At 39.3% G+C, this 22225-nt stretch overlaps 1 protein-coding gene across 1 annotated transcript; it reads right to left on the reverse strand.

The window, feature by feature from the left end:
- Window positions 1–130: 130 nt before the first annotated feature.
- Window positions 131–22131, reverse strand: polr3a (polymerase (RNA) III (DNA directed) polypeptide A). The gene is made up of 31 exons (XM_053853103.1): window positions 21935–22131; window positions 21341–21476; window positions 21130–21267; window positions 20856–21027; window positions 20617–20771; window positions 19716–19955; window positions 19424–19586; window positions 18914–19050; window positions 18739–18842; window positions 18522–18663; window positions 17712–17852; window positions 17568–17637; window positions 17015–17142; window positions 16802–16940; window positions 15234–15398; window positions 14495–14667; window positions 13595–13706; window positions 12918–13036; window positions 12515–12652; window positions 12210–12380; window positions 10717–10830; window positions 8651–8737; window positions 8387–8469; window positions 8074–8244; window positions 6703–6796; window positions 6498–6590; window positions 5644–5808; window positions 4371–4535; window positions 2685–2816; window positions 669–801; window positions 131–602 (listed from the first exon to the last, which is right to left on the reverse strand). The coding sequence occupies exons 1-31, from the start codon at window positions 21976–21978 to the stop codon at window positions 454–456; spliced, it is 4173 nt and encodes a 1390-aa protein (XP_053709078.1). The 5' UTR covers window positions 21979–22131; the 3' UTR covers window positions 131–453.
- Between the last annotated feature and the right edge of the window lie 94 nt (window positions 22132–22225).

The following is a 22225-nucleotide window of genomic DNA, read 5'->3' on the forward strand; positions in this document are numbered from 1 at the left end:
CTCCAACATGGCAGCTCACGCTTTTGATGATAGGGCATGAAAGCCTGCTTTACTGCGTGTGAAAAAAATAGACCTTAAGTCCCTGTTAGGCATCATGAAAGAGACGTCTGAGCATGAATGGAATGTGAACAAGGTTTTAAGCCTTTATTTAATCTTCATTCGACTTAATATTAATTCAAGACGCCCCCAAGGACACTTGGAAAAATAACAATTTGACTACAATCTTCTGACACTTCTGGCAGCAGCTCCTTCGACGAGACAACAAATAAAGAAAATAATAAAATATCCTTTCATAGTAAATTCCACAATTCAAACAGAAATGATTCACTCTGATAATACAGTTGTAGCCTTGGCTGTGTTTTAAATAATTCACAGGGAACATCCAGCATGACAAGTACACTTTGGTTAGGAGCACTTTGAAGAGAGGAAATCTTTCTCTCCCTTGCGCTCCTGCTACGTAACCAGTGATGTGTGAAATTCAGCACTATCAAAGAGCAGCGGTCTTCTGATCGGAGAGGGATCCTTCTCTGCCTTGTGGAGGAGTTTAAACAGTCCAGTTCCCAGATTCATTGGAATTCCCATGATGATGCACTCGGACACTCCTGAGGCAGCAACACAAAAAAGCTTAGAAAAGTTTCAGATCAAACCGAGTCCAACGTTGATTTTACCGCAGACGGAGTCCTTTTGTCCAAAGTAGGCAGCATCGAAAAGGTGGTCTGCGGTTTTCTCAAAGGACGCCAACATGAGGACGCTCTCCTTCATTTTAGCTAAACCAAACCTGGTGATTCCGAGTATCTCGCCCTTGAAGAACAATCAGATATGAAACAATGCAAACAGCATATACGGTTGTGAGTTTAGGCGTCTGTCAAGCAGGCTGCCAATCAGAAGTCAGTCAGTAGGGCACACAAGCCAAACCGATGTGTGAAATAACAATGGTAATACCAGTAAAAGAAAAGTAATTCCATGGAGCAGGCATTTTTAGACATGTTTCAGATCCCATTACTGCAAAATGCTCATCTGCTGAACGGCTGTAATGTCTCAAATAGATTTACTGAATGGAGACGGATGTCATTGCCTCACTTTTCATTCAGACACGGCACCCGTCAAGAAATCCATCGCAGTAAGCGAGCAGTAGAGCAGCAGCTGACTGGGAAGAAAATTTCCCTCAGACTCTTCTAATCCGTCAAAAATGTTTGTATCTGAGCCCAACAGCAATATCACCCGGTGCAATGGGATTAGTCTATAGTTTTTTTGTTTTTAAAACAATTTCTATTTCCTGAAAGCCAATCAGATGTACACGTGACACATGGGAGCAGCGCCCACATGTCTGAGAAAGACAAAAAAAAAAAAAAATCATATTTCAAATGCCAATAATAACAACATTATATTTACACAGCACCTATCAGTTTGGGTGTTTAACAGTTCGGGTGCAATTGCTGAGGATCTCTTCAGATGGCTACTCCAAAGTCTAGAAGGAGAAGGACTTGTTACTCCTTATTTTGAGACTATTTAGGGACAAACAGCAGGAAGCCACTAGAGGATCTGAGGGTCATTGCTGTTTATAGCTCTGCTCATTTTCAGTTAGTCACTGCTAAATACACCGATTCTACTGGAAAGTGGGGTTGGGCGATATGGACAAAAAAAGTTACCACGATAAATGTCGTAATTTCGGCGATAACGATAATTATCACGATAAATCCATTTTCATTCGATTCCATGTGTTGTACACACTACAGTCTCTCTTGAAACTGTTTCATGATGAAAATTAGTTCCAGCATCATTATTTGTTTATGTCTAAGTATAATAGTTAACCATGCAAAATTCAATTTTTCATGTCTCTCGTAGAATCTGGTCGTTTTATTAAGGGGTTAAATTGAGCCGTCTGTCTGCCGTATCTCAATAAATGATCATTTAGTCATATATCGTATTCTCAAAATCATGACACAAAGTGTCAGTCCTTTCTCTTGTGTGATGAAAACCTTTTCACAATTCTCTCTCCTAAAATGGTTGTTTTTCTTTGACTTATTTAATGTTTCACTAATACTTTGACCGCTTTAGAACTTGTTGATGGTCCCTAACTGATGCAGAGTCGTCGTATTAGCACTGCCCGTGTGAGTGTATCCGCGGTCAGTCAATTGTGATCCGGGAGGCGGAAGAGGACGCCGCTGCCAATACCGGAGCGGATGTCCGTCCAATATCCAACTATATTCACCTGGCTGTTTAGCCGAGGCGCCAGCACAGCGGGAGACCTGCATGTGCTGATGTGAACCAAGGCAGACGACCGCATCAGATAACCTATGAAGACCACTCCATCTAATAAAATAGAGACTCAGAGTCGACCAGTGTCATTATCAAAGGTTCCCTCTATTCAAAATAAGTTTAAAACTACAGTGGAGCTGGATAGCGCGGTGCGGCGTTGCGGTCTTGTCATGTTCATGTGTGCATGTCCAATGTAGCGAGTGTGTCACACGTTTATTGAACTTATCGTGAGATGCAGGCGGTATATGGTGTACGCTAAATTATCGCCCATCCCTACTGGAAAGTCTGGTTTAAATCAATGAAATTTATGAAGAAAAGTTTATTAGGACAACAGATGATCAGTGTTCCTGCCTGCGCTGCAAGTGGTGGACATGATGAGAACCTTCACCCAGTTGTAGGTGTGCCTGACCTGATGTGGACTTTACCTTATAGGACATCAGATCAGCCAGAAGCATCACATGCCGCCTGTCGATGCTCATCCCGTGATTCACCATTGTGTACTGGATCTCGTTGATAATGGTCGACCTGGCGGCTTCAATACCCAACGTCTTCTCCACCTTGATATTTGAAGGCAAGCGAGATTTAAATCAATGACACAGACGAAAAATAATTAACACCTCATGTACCCAAGAAGACCATGACAGATTCTATGGATCGTGACAGTGCTGCCAGGTCAGTTCACGTGTGAGCTCTCGCTCAGCTTGGTGCCATGACTCATTAGATGGGGACGCAGCACACTGGAGGGATATACTGCCTCCCTAACCAGAGGTTTGGCAGGAACCCAGCATGAGCTTCACCACCTGAGGTAAGCTTCACATAACCAACAATCATCAGTATCAGCTGGACTTTCTCTTCCACTCTGCATGTTTGATTCTGCGGGAGCTGCTCATTTCCTCTGCTCAATTAATTCCACTTAATTGTCAACTTGAGATAGACAAAAAGACTTTTTTTTTAACCTTTTAAAGTCCACTTCTTACTTGCTCAACAGTACTTCAGATTCAGTCAAATTGAGGATTTTAAGCCCTGAATTATAGTGGAGTTGTAGAGTAATTCAAACAGACTGTGAGAATTATGTTGAAGGCAATTCACAGATCTAAACCAAAAAGACCCTGTTCAAAATAGGATCTCTTCACATCTGCTCCATTTGCAAGTCACTCACCTTGAACAAAAGACGTATGTTCGACACATAACGCATCATGGAAATGGACATGAACGTGACAGTATTTATTTATATTTTTCAAGGAAAGATCCCGAAAGAAACATAATGACTGCGGTCAAGTCGTGCATTTTGACCGGACCTGACAGAGGGCATTTGAGGGAGATTTACTTCTCATGATTGAAAACCATTCATTCAGTTCACCAATTCAGTGTTTCTCTCTCGTGTCTTTATTGGCTGCGTTGCATTCCGTTTTTAGGGTTTTTTTTAGCCCTCCGTATTGGGGGCAAAAAACCTGAAGAGTAACTAAGTATGCAATAATGTTGACGGATAAAAATGAGACTGAATACATTCTCACTGCTCCTCACAGAAGCGCGCACCGGAATTTTTTGGGGGAAAAGGAGTCAACGGTCAGAAGGATTCTTACTAAACACTTGTTTATCATTCCTTAGGTGTGATTTTGCTTTCGGTGACTAATCATAGTCTGCATTTCAAGTAAACCACAGCATTTTGGGTTGCATCTCTGTTTTTCTTCCTCTTTTTCAACCAAAGATGTCAGATGCAGACTGTAATTCCTGACTTGTCCCTTGCTCCAAAATGCTCCATTTCAGCCCCGATATATATGTATATAGATATTCATTCTGTTACCTAATAACTGCATTTTAAGTTTCTCCATTTTGCATCAACACACCTAAAAAACAGTACACAAGTGTGGCTTGGTAAATCAAAGAGAAGATAGAATAACGCATCTAAGTCAATATTTCAGCACATAATTGACAGGTTCAAGAAAGTGATGAAAAACAATATCAAAGCCATAACAAAAGAGCATTATTTCTTCATGCAAAATATCAGCTAAAATTAAGCAACTAACTTGCCAAACCATTTTTAGGGTAAAGATATGAGTGGCTATTGTGTTCACCGTACAACAACAACAGGAGGAGGATCAATACCGTACCTCGTATGTATTGTTGGACGTGGTGCGGCTTCCATTGACGCCGTGAGTTGCCATGACAGCTCTCATGTTGTCTCCCTCCACCAGCAGCTTGTACTTGTTCTTTCCACTCTGTTCATCAATGTGAATGACAGCTCGAGCAACTTCTGGGATTCCTTGGACGACCACCTACATGAATGACATGATATGGGAGGAGGTTTGTAATTAGCTACAACATGAATCAATTTATGGATCTCCTAGAAGATGAAACGCAAACACAGAGGCTGCTGATTTGTGTTTCATTCCAGTCAAAGAACGTTCGGAGAGAAAGTCTTTTGAAGGACCAGAATCCAATGAATTGGTAAGGATTTCTGGGAAGTGTGAAGCCTTGACTGTCATTTAAAACAAGGGAAATAAAAACCTCATCATGGATGTTTAAAGACATCAGATGGTATCATGTGACACGCCTAAGAATTGGTGCACTGAAACAGAAGGAGTGTGCTTCATCTGCTGTCAGATGTTTTCTGACTCATTGAAATGATAATATGGACTGAGGCCGGGCTGCCTTGGAAATATTGACATGGACTGGTTTCCAAGGAGGATTGGCTGCAATTTTAATGACACTTAGCTGCCAGTTCGGACTAAAGCTTCCTTCTGTGAGTGGGTGCGCTGGAACATCTCATTTGTAATTTTGCAGGTGATGTGATTCAACTTGCTTTGTTCGAGCCGTGATACCACACCATGATTGGATGACTTTGCATCCTCCTCAAGTGAAGTATGCACCTCTGGGTGAGAAGGTCCTTCACTACTCATTACTCATTACTCCTCAACATAAATCCAGCTGATGTGGTCCAGGAATCTTTCTAAGCTTTCAAAGCTTTCTAAGCACCTACCAGGTAGAACACAGCATGAACAGAACACGCAACTAAATGGAGAGAGGCTCTCGTGTCTTATTTTCAGCATATTTCCTGTAGCCTCATGCCTTCACAAACATATATGATGACCTGATCAGCAACTCTTTTTCACTTTTCTGTTTTTTTTTTCCCATTTAGGTAAATTGTGATTTTCACATGTGCATCATCATTGGTCTTTGCTTTCTGTTGATGTCATAAATGACACGACAGGGTTGACACAATAATAATAATAATAATAAACTGAATAATTACACACAAGATAAATAAAAAATCCCCTCAAACTACATCACTAATGTAGTTCTTCACATCACTGCTTTCACAAGAAACGAGATGAACAACAAATTCAGAATAATATTGTCCAACTCTGAATATTGGAATATCACCTTGGGAAGTTCCTCTTTTAGCGACTGCAGCACATAGTACATGGAGCTCTTGCTGTTCTCCCGAGGGGACACACACACCACTGCTTCACCGTGCACAGCAATGTCCCCCGGCTTCACTCTCAGTTTGGACATGCAAATGGAGTAGCGCACGGTTTCTGCGTTAACCTATAAAACAGACACACAGATGCAAAGCCGCCAAAGTTAGTATTCATACAAAGCCGGTGACAATTGAAATAATTTTAAAGTTATGATCAATGCTGCTGGAAAAAAAAAAAAAATACAGAAGCAAAGAAATGATTCAAGTGAATGCATTGAATCTCTGTTGAAATAAGTAACCAATCTGAATGAAAATGCTTCATGTAAACATATGTGCCAGAGTAAAACAATGTACCTTGATGTGAATGAAATTTTGCTCGAACAAAGAGGATTTCATCATAATTGCTATCGCTTTCCGTGTACACATGGGATCCGACCATCTCTCCGTGTTTGGACAGAGTCTTGTGACACTGAGCCACAGAATATGAAGAGTGAATTACTTCTGAACAAACACAATTCTCCCTCAGCAGTAAGTGCAACAGCAGAGAATCTATAACAGGCTACCAAAATGGCATGTTTCTAAGATTCATGAATCATAAATGTTAGAGTATTTTGTCATGAACAATATATAAATAGCAACAATGAGCGTTTTGCTAGTGAGGAGTTTGTTCTCTTCCCAGTGCTTCTTTTAGTTTCCTGGCGGGAAGGGGCTTCCAGCCATGTGTGTTTAAAAAACCCCCCACAAAGCTTCTATTATGTAAAATAATATAAACCTTGTCAATTCAGCTCACAAATGAGATAGATAAAAGACTACCTACCTCCAGGCGCAGAAGTCTGATTCTCTCCAGTGATAATTTCACAAGGATAAAGCAGTCATCCGGCAGAAAAACCTCTTCTATGTATTCAGAAATCTAAACACAAAAAAAAAGATGTTATGCACCGAGTTCTTGAGTGCTCTTGATGACTACCCTTCGATTTGAAGTTTCATTCAATGACAAGAAACTTCAGTGCAAACAGCAATACCTCGCCAAGTAGAGTTTTCTCAATCCTTCCTTTCACCAGTCTGGCAAAATCAGCATCATCTTCAATGTCCAGATGAGCAGTGATGATTGGCGTGCTATTTAACAAGAATTAAAAACAAATTGAAGCAAAACAGGCTTCAGTTGACGTATATTTTCCTGACAGAAAGCACAAAGTTGTCCGAATCAGGAGTCAAGGGTGTCCAGGGTGCAACCACATGACTGCTTTTTTTTTTTTTTTTTTTTTTACCGCTATAGCGATCACCCACATATTTTGAAATTTGAAACTAACATTCAAACATACTTATGTGTTCACATATTTAAGAAAAATAAAATTAAAAAGTATTGGCTGAATACTGAATAATACTGAAATATCATAAATAGTAATATCCGTCGTGGTTATGTGTGTGTAGTATTTTCTTAAAATGTTAATAGTAGAGAATATATTTTGATACATAGTAGAGAATATATTTACATAAGTGTTTGTTTTTTTTAACTTTTTTTTAATACTTCTGATTTTGCTTTTCAGATATTAAAAATAATTTTAAAAAACAACAACACCATTTCCCATTATATGAAGGCTGTAGATAGTTTGGTTGAATACTCATTGCAAACTGAAATTCTATTCACTTTAGGAGAGAGAATTTTGAAAAGATCTTTCATCACACTGCACTAGACAAAGGACTGATAATTAATATAATGATTTTGAGAATACAATATGAGTAAATGATCATATATTCACATTATCATTAATATTTATTCAATAGAATCTGGGAAATATGTCCAGACGGGTCTATAGTAAGAGAGTTTTAGTTAGTTTTTTCTTCACTAATACATTATAATATACATTTTGTCAAAGAAAGTTAATGTATAGTTGATTGAATGTTTTTTCAATAATAACAATAATAATAACAAGAATAAGAATAATAAGAAGAATGAGCAGAAGAAGAATTAAAAACAATTTCCCATGATATAACGGGATGATCATGTAAACAGAAGGCTCTAGATAGTTGAACACTCATTGCAAACTACAATTCAATTCTCACTCTACAACAATGTACAGAACCTAGAACCTATAACTGTATGCAGACTTTGGCTCACACATAGCATTGAAGCGTTGCCATGATGATGGTCGCAATCCACTTTTTCGTTCAACCTCATTTACATTTTACCCTTCAGCATTATTGTTCAATAATTTTCTGTGACCCCACGAAACAATGAATTGTCAGTGCCTTAATCCAAGGTAAAAGTGAACACAAAGATTCTTAAGAAATAAACACATTGGGTTTTTTTAATTTGTCCCATTACAAGTCATTTGCTCTATAATTCTCCAGAGATTTGTGGGGCTCTAAATTGATGAGAAAACAGACCTCACCTAATATTCTTTGAGGCGTTGATGATCTCCTTGATCCTGGGCACACCAAGAGTAATATTCATAGAGGCCACACCGGCAAAGTGGAAGGTTTTCAGAGTCATCTGGGTTCCAGGCTCACCGATACTCTGTGCACAAAGAGCACCAACAGCAGATCCAGGCTCCATCTGAGCTCTGAGCCGACAAAAGACAAAATGTCAAAAGTCGTAAGATTAGATGAGTCCACAGGCCTTATTCAACAAATAATAATTAAAGTAATTATACATCTTTCTCAAACTTAATTCTCTGGTGTAGGAATAAATAATATTGCTCTTACCTCATGTACTTGTCTTGGCAGGTTTCCAGAAACTTCTCCAGCTGAGTCGGGGTGATACGGTCAAGCTGGTACAGAACTTTAGGCTGTGTTCCAGAAACAAAATTCAAATTACTCCCACGACCACTTCTTAAGTATGGATAAATGCAAGAACACATCCCACTCCATCATGAAGCACTTTAAATACTAACTGTGCATGAACCAGGACGGAACAGTGAACAGATCTCTCTACCATTTTTGTTTTGAGTAGATCTAATGGGTGTTTACCTCACTTGTTCCGTTGTCGTTGATGCCATACTTGTCTCTTGTTTTTTTTATTCTCTCTGAGACACTCTTGATAAACTTTCTTATTTCCTGCAATTGGAGAAAGAAAAAAAGTCAATATTAAAAATGTCTTTTGGCATGCATTCCACACAACAAAGGCATGCACGTTAAATGACACAAATCAAACAAAGATATGCATCTGTGAAATTGCGGTTCATCCGTGGTGATACTGCCAAGTACATTATTGTTCCATAATTATACTCGGGATCAATGAAGTGAAGTTGTGCTTTGAGAAGAAGTCCTTTTTAAGGCACAGACTGGATGGATATTTTATTTAAAAAATAAATAGTAATCACTTGAGTCATTAAAGAGGGATGGCAGAGGCCCAAGGCACACAAACAGGACAACATGGGATAATTCTGACAAGCAAAGCAACCCATCATAACCCCCACAAACTCCACCAGGCTACGGGCTGGTTTGAAGTTTTCAGCAATCATACACAACATGTTTAATTTTCATCATTAAAACAAGACGATAATTGTGATGGTAGCATCACTGATACTTCGACTTTGACAGGAGACACCTGTTAGCTTGTGTTTTATGCTGTTTGTTGATAGGTGGTTATGCAGAAATATCTACTTTGTTGTTTGTGCAAGCTCACACAATATAACAGCACCCAGCATGCTAAGACACTGTACCTCCATGTATTTCTCTGAGCCTGTGTCTGTTAACTCCTGTGCCAAAAAGGGGGTGCAAGTTTATGTCGGACACAACATGCAGTGGCACACTTGCTCTAAATATCCTCCTAAAATCTAACTGACAAAAATGTATGACATTCATCAAATCATCCAGGTCCAACATTTTGAGAAATAAAGTCGGATCATTTCCTCCAAGTATCAGCTGTGATTAATGATGGACGACACTCCTCTATCTACATTTGTGACATTCTCCTCACGAGAATTAACCCTTCAGACATTGTTTTTATAAACAAAGGTTTTGCCATGCGACACTTCAATTTTGATTTTTAGCTGAACAGTGCTCCAAAATGTCTTGAGCCATGATGCACAAATCATCAACTGGACTTTAGATAAAATAATTTTATCTGACACACGTCATAAACATGGTATAGAAAAAGATCTGAGTTTTCTTCTTCATGAGAAAATGATGACCAAAAATTTAACGCAAGATTACTGTTCAGGTACAAAAGAAAACATTTTTTGTGTAAGTTTTACCATAAATGCAGGGCTTACCCCATGTATTTGGAGTCCTAAGAATTTGTAAAACGCATAGTAGTAAAACGTTCTGAAATGTAATCTGAGTGAAGAACAAAGTGATGTAAGATGATAAACAGACAATGCATTGAACACAACAGAAATCAATGAGTCACCTGGTCCTGGCTGGTTGAACACAATGACAAACTAACTTAATCTACCCAACACATACGTGGGTATTGAAAGATTACTGCATTATCCACTTCAGCTTCACCACATAAAACCACAACGTCCTCAGAAACGTCATGAGTCAGTCCCTTCCTACATGCAAGGTTTCTCCAGACAACAGCAGCTGTGTAGACCTATACATTGTAATAGGCATCTGCAACATTTGTGTTGTTAAAATATGAAATACTTCAGTAGTTCATTTAGAGATAGTTTGCTACACACTGTAAGTACAGTAAAGCAAAGACAAATAGGGAGGAAGAGACAGGTGGTTATATCTTCGGGGGATTGGGCTTCCATCTGTGCACAGACAGAAATGGAAATGCAGGTTGCAATAGAGTACTGCAAATTTTTCATCATTTTGCATTTCAACTTATCCTGTGAAATTATTTTCTGTCTTCTGACTGAATAAAAAAATCATTAGCAGCATTTCCATCACATACCATTTGTTTTTCTTTTTGTCACTTTGTATTCCTAATACAATAGTAAAGAAACTGTCAACCTACCCGACACGGCTTGGCTAAACCTGAATCTGAATTGAAATTATATTTAATGGCACATCGCCCAATTCTTTGAAAATATTTTTCAGCTGTGACAGTTGGACAGCAAAAGGCTGCCGAACGCTGCCATTACCTCCAGGAAGCTGTCTCTGCAGCACAAGAAGTCTGCTCTTTTCATGATGGCATCTGCAGTGAGCACCAACTCATTTTGACTGAGCGCAGGTTCATCTGGGCATGCATGCACTGCCTGCAGGGAAGGAAAGAATCCAAATACATGACATAGAAAACATGCTGTAAAGAATTCATACATAGACTGAAGTGTGTGGTCACACTGTTGCTGCAAGTTAGTCGTACGGACTAAAGATGATGATCAAAATTATTCGAGTTTCACACCTTAACTGCACCAGGCAGACATATTGAATAAGTCAATGGCCCCGATTGTTTTATCCACCTTCAGAAGTTGCTCCTCATTTGGAAACCTGGCAACAAGGTGTATTTACAGTTGTGGCTTGATAAATGCATTTAGCATTGAGAGCTCAAATTTGATATGAATACGACAGAAAAACCACATAATTCAAAATCCACACACAGCTGAACAAGATACCTGAATGCCACCGACGTGCCTTTTATATACCATATAGCGCTGTCTTAATAAAGCTTATTGGTGTCATAGAGGTGAGGGGCTCCAGCTGTGAGAGTCAAGCTGGCTCTAACTACGACATGGCGGTGGCAATGGTAAACAGACAAATAAAAAAGGGTTGCTTGAAATTGGGAGAACTTAAAAGTGGTTTGTGGTGGCACTCCATAGCTTCATTTGGTTGTAATGGATGGACCTATCGTGCACGACTTACATCTGCTCAGGTATTGGTGGCGGCGCCCTCTTCCACGTCCCTAGTTAGGGTTTACTCATCGCGGATCAGTAGTTTAGTTTTCAAAAAATGTCGCATAAATAGTCGTGAACATATTTTTTGACATTTTTTTTACGTTTCAGACTTTGCGCTTCAAATAATAATAAGACAGAAATTTCCTGATATATAATACGATGATCATGTAAACAAAAGGCTCTGGATAGTTTGGATGAACACTCATTGCAAACTGCAATTCTATTCTTGCTGTCCAACACTGTAATGCAGACTTTGGATCACATGTAGCACTGAAGCGTCGCCATGATGATAATCGGAACCGGTGCTTAATACTAAAGAGGAAATGTAAAACATGGGTCGGAAAGTCACCATCAAAATCATTTCTTTCAGCTTTTGTCAAACCGCTTCTGTTCGGTCACCAACCGACTGGGCAGCGAGCCGGTGCTGTCATCACTGAAGTGGAGGATTGTGCTGCTAGATTTTTCTCAGCGCTTTGAGAATGGTGGAGTGGGTTGCCAGAATTTCGTCAGCTGTCTCGCATTTCCCGAGTTCATTTTACCTCTTTTTATTCTATTATTTTATTCTATTCTATTAATTTTTGATTACATTGCACTGAAGATTAGAAGCAAAAATCATCTTGCAGGCTGCGTGCTGTTTGATCCGTCACACGCCATTATGTTCCCTTTTTTCCCCACTATTCGGCCAAATATATTTGGCCACCAAATGTTCGGTGCATCCCTAAACAGCAGGTTAGTCAACTCACCCGAATGTTGTCCAGGACTCTCTTAAACTCAAGTGGCTCATCCTTTCCTTCCATCACAGCTGGATCTAGGCCATCGCCCCCGTAAATAAACTGGATAATGTCCCCGGTGGAGCTTCGGACTGTGAGGTCATACTGGGAGCATAAATCCTCCAGCGACTTCACCAGACGCCTCTGATTGGACATAAACAGGAAGGAAAATTAAGTTCCAATCTCAAAATACATGTGCACAACCGAAACGCATTTGCCTTTAAATTGATGATCATCCACATCTTTAACTCTGTGGCAGAGCATTAATCACGTCCTACCTGCATGTAGCCAGTCTCTGCTGTTTTGACGGCGGTGTCGACCAGACCCTCACGTCCGGCCATTGTGTGGAAGAAAAACTCTGTGGGTGTCAGTCCAGAGTAGAAGCTGTCTGCCACAAAACCTTTGGCCGCTGGCAACTGAAGGTAATTTTGTAGGATCAGTTATATATATATATATACATATACACACACACACAAGAAAAAAATGACACCCAAGGTTATATGTTAATGATGCCTCGTAGAAGACGGTGCTTACTGTAAGTGAAAGGTAATGACAGCATTGAAAGTCATGAATTACACATTTCTTACTGAAGGCAGCGATGATCTATAGTGTGTGCTTTGGTAAAAAAAAAAATCTAAAAAGGATTCAAATAAGAAAAACTCATCAAGGCCATTTCCTTACTTTAGAATGCTTCTCAAAGTGCGGAAGGGAACGGTTCTCAAAACCATCAGGTACTCGAGATCCACTTATGGCCTGCTGTCCCACACAGGCAATCATTTGAGAGATATTAATGAAGGATCCTAAGTATAGAGGAGGACACAAAAGCTTTATACATGCAAAGGTTAATTAAAGAATCCATCCTGGCGGAGCACAATAAACAATGATGGCTACCATTATTAATTCCATGGGCTGAATGGGGACGCAATAACAAAGGAAGCTGGGTTTGGATGGAAATGACATGATCAGCTATTTCCATCCAAACCTCATGTGCCATTTAACCCCGGACAATTCAGCAATCAAGTAACCAAGATAATTAATCACAAACAATATTTTAGTGCAGAGCGCAAACGTATGTAGACATGACATTAATATAGACACAAATATATTTTTAAACATTTGACTGACCTTTTGATATAACAGACTAATCACAAAACATTGAACTCTGTGAGTCAAATGCTGAACATCAAAAATACATATCCTTCCCACGGGAGATTCATTCTGCATTGAAATACAGCATTTGTATTGACAACAGAACACTCATTGACCACACATTGTTGGCAAGATTAAATAACAACCAACCAAAAAAACTAAAGTGCAAAATCTACATATCTTTCCTCTATAGGGACCTCGTACGTTACCTTTGGAGCCACACAGAGCCATGATGAGAGGACTGTTGCTTTTGTCAAGCTCCCTCAGGCAAGCGCTGCCAGCTCGGTCTCTGATGACTGACAGCTCCCTAAGGATTAGAGCCTGGTGACACAACACAAGGGATGCAACGGTTTTTCTCACACTGCCTCCAACTTGTAAAACAAAACCAAACCAGATGAACACAAAAATGAACAACATTTCCACAGAGAACATTATGAGTTAACTTGATAAGACACTGATAAAAAAAGAACACTCAACAGCAAAAAATAAATCAATGGGCCAAAAAAGTGAAGTACCATCATTCAAAAGGAGTGTGGCAGAAAGAAAATCTTGAACATGATCGCCAATCACTTTACTCAGCACTTAAACACAAGGGTACGTTTAATAGCAGAAGTAGGAGAATTTCCATTCACACAATGCAGTGCAAAAGCAGTGTAATCAAAAGAAAGCCTTAACCACATTAACAGTTTAGCCCATTCTCTTGACAATAATGAGGTATACATTTATGCCACTTCACATTTCCACAAATATCTGCAGACCAATTATGAATATAATACTTCCGATTTTTCATTCAATCAATAGACAAGAGTTGGCCTTCAAATAAAACCGAGTGGTGACACGTGTGGCTGGACAAGTGTTTGTGATTTTCAGAGCGATGACATATCTTGTACGGTGGTCTGATGTCAGTGAGAAATCTGTAACACTACTCAACAGCGCTGTAAGCATCAAAGCAAAAAATAAATATGTATACTGTTACAACAAATACAAATAGTTCCCACACCCATTATGATTCCATAAACCGATATAGTTACAACTAGACTATACTAATACGTACTACTTCACATAAACCCAGACCCCCTCAACCCAGCATACGACCACAGCATTCTTACCTCGAGTGTCTCCTCTGCTGAACAACCTGGCTGTTGCTGAAGTTTTCCCGTCTGGAGGGCTTCAATGTACTCGTCACACTTCCTGTAGCCGTCATCCAGCAGGTCATGTTTGGCTTTTAACAGACCCTGGCCAGGTGTTACATCCCCAATGCCGATGGAAAAACCCCTGTTCGCTATTTAAAAAAACAAAAAAAAAAAACAAGAAGAAGCAAAAGACGCACGTCAAGCGCACATCTAAGCAAGAAAAATAGCTGCTTATCGCTACTAATATTAAGGATTTGAAATGTGCATCTTGTAGATAAGTGGCTTCATGGAAAATATTTCTTTTGATAAAGACAAATTTCCGTCTTTCCGATGTTAATTTAATGTCATTTTAGTCAATAATTAACTTTAAGAAAGACAAAATGTAACAATGCAATTATTACAGTCAAGTATATCTACCTGGTTCATTTGCTATAATCGTAACAGTCTCTTTGACCACTCATCAACATAGCTATGTTAAAACGTTGTCCAAAATGGTTTCATTATTGTGAGGAAAACTGCAAAAAAACAGCGACAAGCATACAAGGGAACAGTCATCGACAAATTTACAACTGATAATCAACAAATTTGTAGTGAAGTATTTTCTGTTTAAATTGAAACTCTACTAAAAAGCTACAAGTAGAAATGATAAGGATACCACACTCATAAAAATATTTTTTGCACTCATGGAAAGAAAACCAACTAAAATGACACCTACACAGGTACACTGGCGCCAATCTTGCTAGGCGTGACATGGCGTTGGCAGCTTCCAGCTGTCCCCAGTCTCTCAGCAGGATGTAGAAGATGTTGTTTTTGGAACCCGATCCCAAAGTGCTCTTATCCATGCTGCCACACATCAGCTCACTGTTGTGGATCACCACGACTGAGGAGGTGACGACAAATGTCAGTATAACTGCTGTAATAGAATCAAGCCCGAGGTGAATAAAAATGCCAACGGACTCCCAGGGACAAGGAAGATAATGTCAGGTGTGATTGAGGGGCTTCCTAGGGGGTTGTTGCTGGGACAGAAATTTAAAGGCACTTTTTTTAGCTCAGCAGGAGAAAACGCCAGAGAAGATCAACAGTTTTGGCAATGCAGAACAGTAAACCTACAACATGGATCTAGCACAGTTTTCAGTGGCCAAAGAATAAACCATTTGTGCGGCTCGAATATGAATGTTCTCAATAGAGGTTGCCCTGTTATCGCAGCAGACTAATACATTGCTTTTAATGTATTACAAAACAGATGCCAAGGACATAAGGGGGCCTCAAAAGGTTGATGTGAGCGTTTTGAGGGACAAAAATGTCAGATTTCCAGCAAACAATTTGTAAAGGGGACCACATACAGATGCGTCCTGGATCTGAACTTTGATGTCAGAATGTGAGCGTCTCTTCTGTGAAGCTGAGAATATTGTGATTGTCCCACATACTAAAACACCGATAAACTCCTTGAGGATGAATAAACGGAACCCTTTGGTGTCCACGACTAAAATGAGGACAAAGATATGAATTGACAATAACTCAGCAATAAAAACACATAATAGCACGTATCACCACGTGTCTGTTATGAGTCTGTTATATTTTTAATTAACCACAGGTTCATTTTAGCTGCTTTATCATCTTAAATGGTTCAGTGATAGTCATTAGTGATCAGTTGTAACCGCAAGTGAGTCACGTGCACAGTTCATTCCCCATGTTTGTAGTTCTTTGTAGTTATAAGCATTTTGAGTAAAGCAGCCATTCCGCCAACTTTAAATTTTATTTTAATAATTTAGATTTTGAGGTGAAGCTACTCTATTAATGTGTGATTTTTTTTTTAGATCAGGTGATACATTTTGTATCAGGTTCTCTAAATGCATGGTTTCCTGCTGTTTGGTGGAAAAATTACAATTACACTGGGTTCCCTGATGGCTCATGTCGGCCATACACACAATATTTTCCCACAACTGTATTCAAGTCACCTGATAAATGTCATCATAAAAATGATGGGTTGATATGATTATGATTATTTTTGTTAAAGCAAATGGGTGGATTCATAATTCACAATTCAGGTTTATTCTTGTCCATTGAAGTAGAAGGCCAAACACAATGAATCCATATTTACTTTGAGGTGAAGAAATTCGATTTTTCAACAGTTCTCGCTCTATTCTATACAGAATGAAGAAGGGCACAGTATGTTGCAAATACATCAAATGTCCAGCTTTAAAAAAAAAGGTCAGAGTGAAATCAATCTATTCTATTCACAGCTTGAATCCATTCTCCTCAGAAATGTTTCAAAGCACTTACATGAGTCATTGTGACAGAGGTCCTCTCCCTTTCCACAGTACTGTTTACCCTTGGTCCTCAGGTTGGCTTTGACAGGACATTGTTTGCTGGGCTTCAGTATCAGACTGAAGATCTGTTTACCTGTCCAAAGAGCCATGGGCTGAAAAGATGAGAAGGCAAACATTAGAAGGCAACCTGTCGAAACACTCATGAGAGAGCACTACCGTCATATACCTTCATTATGGCTGGTCGAGGGAGAGAGATTTTGACCTTTTCATCTTTGCCAACGAGAATTGAAGCAACTATCTGGCAGGTTTTGGACCTGTCAAAGAATGTGTCCTTCAAGGTCAGGAGGTAGCCCGCTAAAGGGAAGAATTCATCAACATTAAAATGAGCGATCAGTGATTCCAGCAACTTCTGGCTCCTCCAAGCATAAATGTTTAAAACACATCAAATACATTACGTGCACCTTGACACATTAGCGTCACATTGCACAAACATATGTGACATAAAGCAATAGACAATGAGCGACAAATGTACTGCATTATTTATACCAGTCATGGACAGGCACATTAGACACAAACATCCACGGTAAACCTAGATCTGTTCTGAACTTAGCAGAATTCCACCATAACTAATATGCTCGAGTGGTTAGGAGACAGGATGATGTACACATTTTTCACGTTTCTACTAATGTCTATCTCAGCCAATCACCCGTGACTATTACGCCCTCCCATAGAAGCTAGTTTTACAATAGTTCGGCACATCAAAACAACACTTCACTTACCAGTCAGGAAATCCTGAATAGCAGCTATCAGTGGTTCGCCATTTCGTGGAGTTACAAGATTTGCTTTGGTCTGAAAAATGACAGAACAACGTCAGGGGTCAATTAATAACAATCCCTATTGTGAGTAAATGCTCCAGCACACACCCCCATCAAAACCAAGGCTTCTGCTTTGGCTTCTTCGGTCTGAGGAAGGTGGAGATTCATTTCGTCGCCATCAAAGTCTGCGTTGTATGGGGTGCACACACATTCGTTGAACCGAAAGGTCCTGTGAGGTTTCACTCTGGCCTGGAAATGTTTTGAGAATCACATGTACTGAGACACATTGGAAATGTACTACTCCTAAAAACTGAAGTCACTTGCTGCTGGTTAGAGGAGAAACAAACGCACTTTGAAACTGTCTCTAGCTTTTGTAGATGAAAACGGCCAAACAAAAATAGAAACACGTTTACATCTAAACCACCTTTATTTTTTGCATTGAAGCACAACTTGGGAACTATAACTTAACAGCAGCGGGGCGGCCTGTTGGACGCTTAGCTTCCTTTAAAGGGAAATTAAATAACGCAGATTTGACAAGTATTGAACAAGCTGACAGCGCCCTCTGGTGCTCAAATGTTCTAGCACGTCTTATTCAGAATTGCATCTCAGAAAAAGTGGCACATGGTCGATAGTACACAGCAGAAACAAATATTAAACAACCATTTTGAGTATTCAATTTATTACCATAAAGCCAAAAATAAAGTCTATACAAATCTTGACAACCAGCAGAAAAAGTCTTCACATTTTATGTTATGTTTAGAAACTTATATTGTAAGAAAATACTACAATGCTTTATTTTTAAACTAGTGAAATGACTTATACGGGCCAAACTAGTCACGTGAGCATTCATAATTTTGTACGAACAAAAAAAAAATCTTGATTCAAATACTCATCTCTTTAACTATGAACTCAACTTACAACATGAGCCATGATGCTGAGTTTGTGCAGGGATGGCTGCCTGTTAAACAAGACGATATCGCCGTCGATCAGGTGTCGCTCCACCACGTCACCAAACCTCAACTCCTGAGCGATCTTCTCACGGTTTCCATATTTCAGAAATCTGACACAAGAAATTAGGATTTTGTAATGAGAATGCACAAACATAGTAAGCAAGGTCGTAAGCCCTCAGACTCACCTTTTCATTTGATTTTGACGATTCTGGATGAAGTTGGCTCCAGGGTGAACATCAGGACCGTTACGGACGAGTTTCCTCATCAGCTCAATATTGGCTTTGTTGACCTACACATTGTTCCGAAAAATACCTTGTTACAAATAAAACAAAACAGTATTCTTCTTACAGTGTAACCTACCCTCTCTGGATAGGTCAGGATTTTAGCAACATGAACGGGAACTGCCACCTCGTCAATCCTCAGATTTGGATCAGGAGAAATGACTGTTCGACCAGAGAAGTCCACTCTTTTACCAGAGAGATTCCCTCTGAATCGACCTGACAACAGGGGAATAAGGTAAAACACAGTGCAGCAGCTATGCTTGATGGAATCAAAGCTTGATGAATGAATCCAATATGAAAAAAAGGGAACTGCTTCCAATTTAGAATCAGTCGTGACCTATATGGAATTATTAAGACATGTAAATTTTAGTTTTGACGTTTTGACCCACATCACATCCATCAACAACAGATTTTTTTGACTCAATTTCCTTGAGATATATTTAATCTGCACTTTTACAAATGCAGACTCATTAATATTTGGCTATTTAAGTCCCTGTTGCATCTTTTTACACTTCTATTTTCTTTTAATTCAGTGCATGTATTCAGTGGTTTTTGACAATAAGAATCAATGGACTACATGCAAGCATACCTTGCTTTCCCTTCAGCCTCTGCACAAAGCCTCTGGTCCACTTCTTGGGGGCCATGTTAAGAGGGATTCCAGAAAGCTCACTGTTGATATACAGCGCACACTGAAGCTGCAGGAAGTCCCAGTCCTCCATGATCATCTGAGTCTTTGCACCAGTCATCCGGTGCTGAAAGATGAAGGATGAAATTGTGTCAGTTAAATGTAAACAATAACTGACTTAATTCAATCTCAATGACATTGAGGTGTTTCCAGCTGGAAAAAAGGTTTTGGGGGGGATTAAAAAGCAAGCACTGACCTTTTTTATGACGTCATTCAGGAATATTATCTCTGTCAGCTTCATGGTGAGGTCATCCTCATTGGTGCCCGATTTCAGGTCGCTGACCACAGATGGCCGAATACACAGAGGAGGCACCAACAGGCGAGTCAGGATGAGATCTGCCGGTTTACCAGCTTCTGGGTTCATCAGCAAGAGCGGAATGTCTTCTTGAGGAATTCTCTTGAAAAGGTTCAGCACAACTAGAGGGTTCAGGTTTTCCTGGAGATTAAATAAAATAGTCTCAATACCCATTTCGATTTTTGATTGAGTGGATATTAAATCGCAGTCTTGGCCAAAAGTTTTCCCATTTTCCATGTTTTTCATATTTCACCAAGAATGCTCTTAGACAAAAACACCCAGATCATTTCATACGTGAGCCACATGAAAAACAGTGAAGTACACAGCAGCATTGGAGTTTCAAGAGCTTTAAGACTTTTGGGAACTATGAGGTTCCTTTGCCAAATGAATGGGATGGTTTACCAACTATCACAATTTCTCTTAGGCTACTTTATACTTCTCATTTGCAAAATATAGTGTCTACCTAAATAGAAATTGTTGTGACTTTAAATACTTCATGGCTCCCCTTTTGCATTAAAATATGAGCTTCAAACAGTACACTGATAAACAAACATGTCTAACCTAACATCTGAATTTTAGCCACATGGAATACTGCACAGGATCAATTTGTATGTTTCAATGATTGTATTGTAATCAGCTAAAAATTAAAACATTATTATCATAACTTTTTAAAAGGCATTAAGCTGTTCATGAGAATGGAAAAAACATTGGCAAAAACGAATTGTAAGTACATGGTCTAAAACTTTAGTGAAAGAACATTAAAGAACAAAAATAATAAGAAGAAGAACATTATCAAGTTCACCTGCGCGCGTGACAGGAGAGGCTCCACCAATTTATTGTGCTCAACTGCGATATCAAAGGACTGCAGGAACTCCGACACAAAAGAATCCACAACCTTCTTGTTTGTTTTGTATTTCTCGTGAATGATCTTCAGCAGCCCACATTTTTTAACTGATCCTGAAAATAAAATAAAATCAGTGTTGATGAAAACATAGCAAAAAAACGAAAACTGGCAAAATTAACAACATCTTTTGCTTTTACCATTGAAAGCCGAACAATTCAGACAGATGGTTCTCTTGCGGCATTTATCAGAAATCTTCTTCTTCAACCCCCGTTTTTGAAGATAAGGCAGGTTTGGACGCTTCAGAATATCCATGAACTGTAGTTTGTCTTCTTTTGAAAGCATTATGCTTGAACATGTCTTGCAAATCATCTGAGGAAATGATCCAAAAGCATTTGTGTAACATAACTACTCGGCCATATGATTCAAAAATCTTTTGAAATCCAAAATTCGGAGTTGATCTTATGTATTTACCTGTAATATTCCTATGGTGGCTTTGAAATATCCGACATGAAAGCAGGGAAGCTCCAGATCCAAGTATCCATAATGTCCCAAACAATCAGCCAGATTCTTTCCACAGGTCAGGCATGGTCTGTCTTTCTCACTGGTTCCCTGCAAGACAAGAAGTTCATGAGTTTAAAAGATGTACCGACTACATAATACAACATACTACTCAATAGCATACCATGCGGTGGTCCAGGACACCATAGGGAAGCGGTGTACGTTTTGTATCTTGACTGTACAGATTTTTGCTGACCACTTGGATGTGAGCTTGCTGGCGCATCTGCTCAGCTGATTTCATCCCGAAACAGATGTGGCTACTACAAATGAAGAAATAACACATACGTAAAATGTAATGCACTTTCACTTTGTTCGCTGACAAAAACGGTCTGTTTTTTTTTTTTTACGACCAGTATAAGACGTAGTAATGTTGTTTCTGTCAACACAAATCATAAACTTAAGAGACTTCGCAAAGAGTGTTTCATAATGTTTACACCTGTATGTGGGTATAAGTGGTTTCTGTCAATTGCTATTGATTGAGTTAAAGTTGTCACCTGTCCACAATACGCAGCTTGTTTATTTCTATGGATGAACTGCATTCATTTTGCTACATAAGGTAATGACTCAGGTTAGTCAAGTGTTATTTTGTCTTATCTTTGACGCCATTAAACGACTGAGCTGTCAGCAGTGCACGGCATTTCAATCTGTCAATAGCAGTAGCCAACCGGCGAGCTAACCATAGCTAGCACACATTGCACCATGGTGTGATCATACTTACATTTTTTTAGCCACATCTGTTTCTCTGAACTGTTCCTTCACCATTTTTGCGGGCGATATTTATGCTTAAACATTCGCCACAACTAAACTATGACTGTGTCAACAATATATTGGCATTATTTTAACTTCGTTAAGTAGCTCCCATGTTGTAGCTTTGCTAGCACGACTCGTGTTGATAGGGAACACGTTTGTTGACGTTCAAAGACCGTCGGAAATTCTTCTCTGTGGCTCCTCCTATATGAATGTAACTCTTTACGCCCCGTAGAAAAGAAGAAAAAAAAAAAGGATTCCA

This window comes from Synchiropus splendidus, chromosome 1 (assembly GCF_027744825.2).
Source record: "Synchiropus splendidus isolate RoL2022-P1 chromosome 1, RoL_Sspl_1.0, whole genome shotgun sequence".
NCBI lineage: Eukaryota > Metazoa > Chordata > Actinopteri > Syngnathiformes > Callionymidae > Synchiropus > Synchiropus splendidus.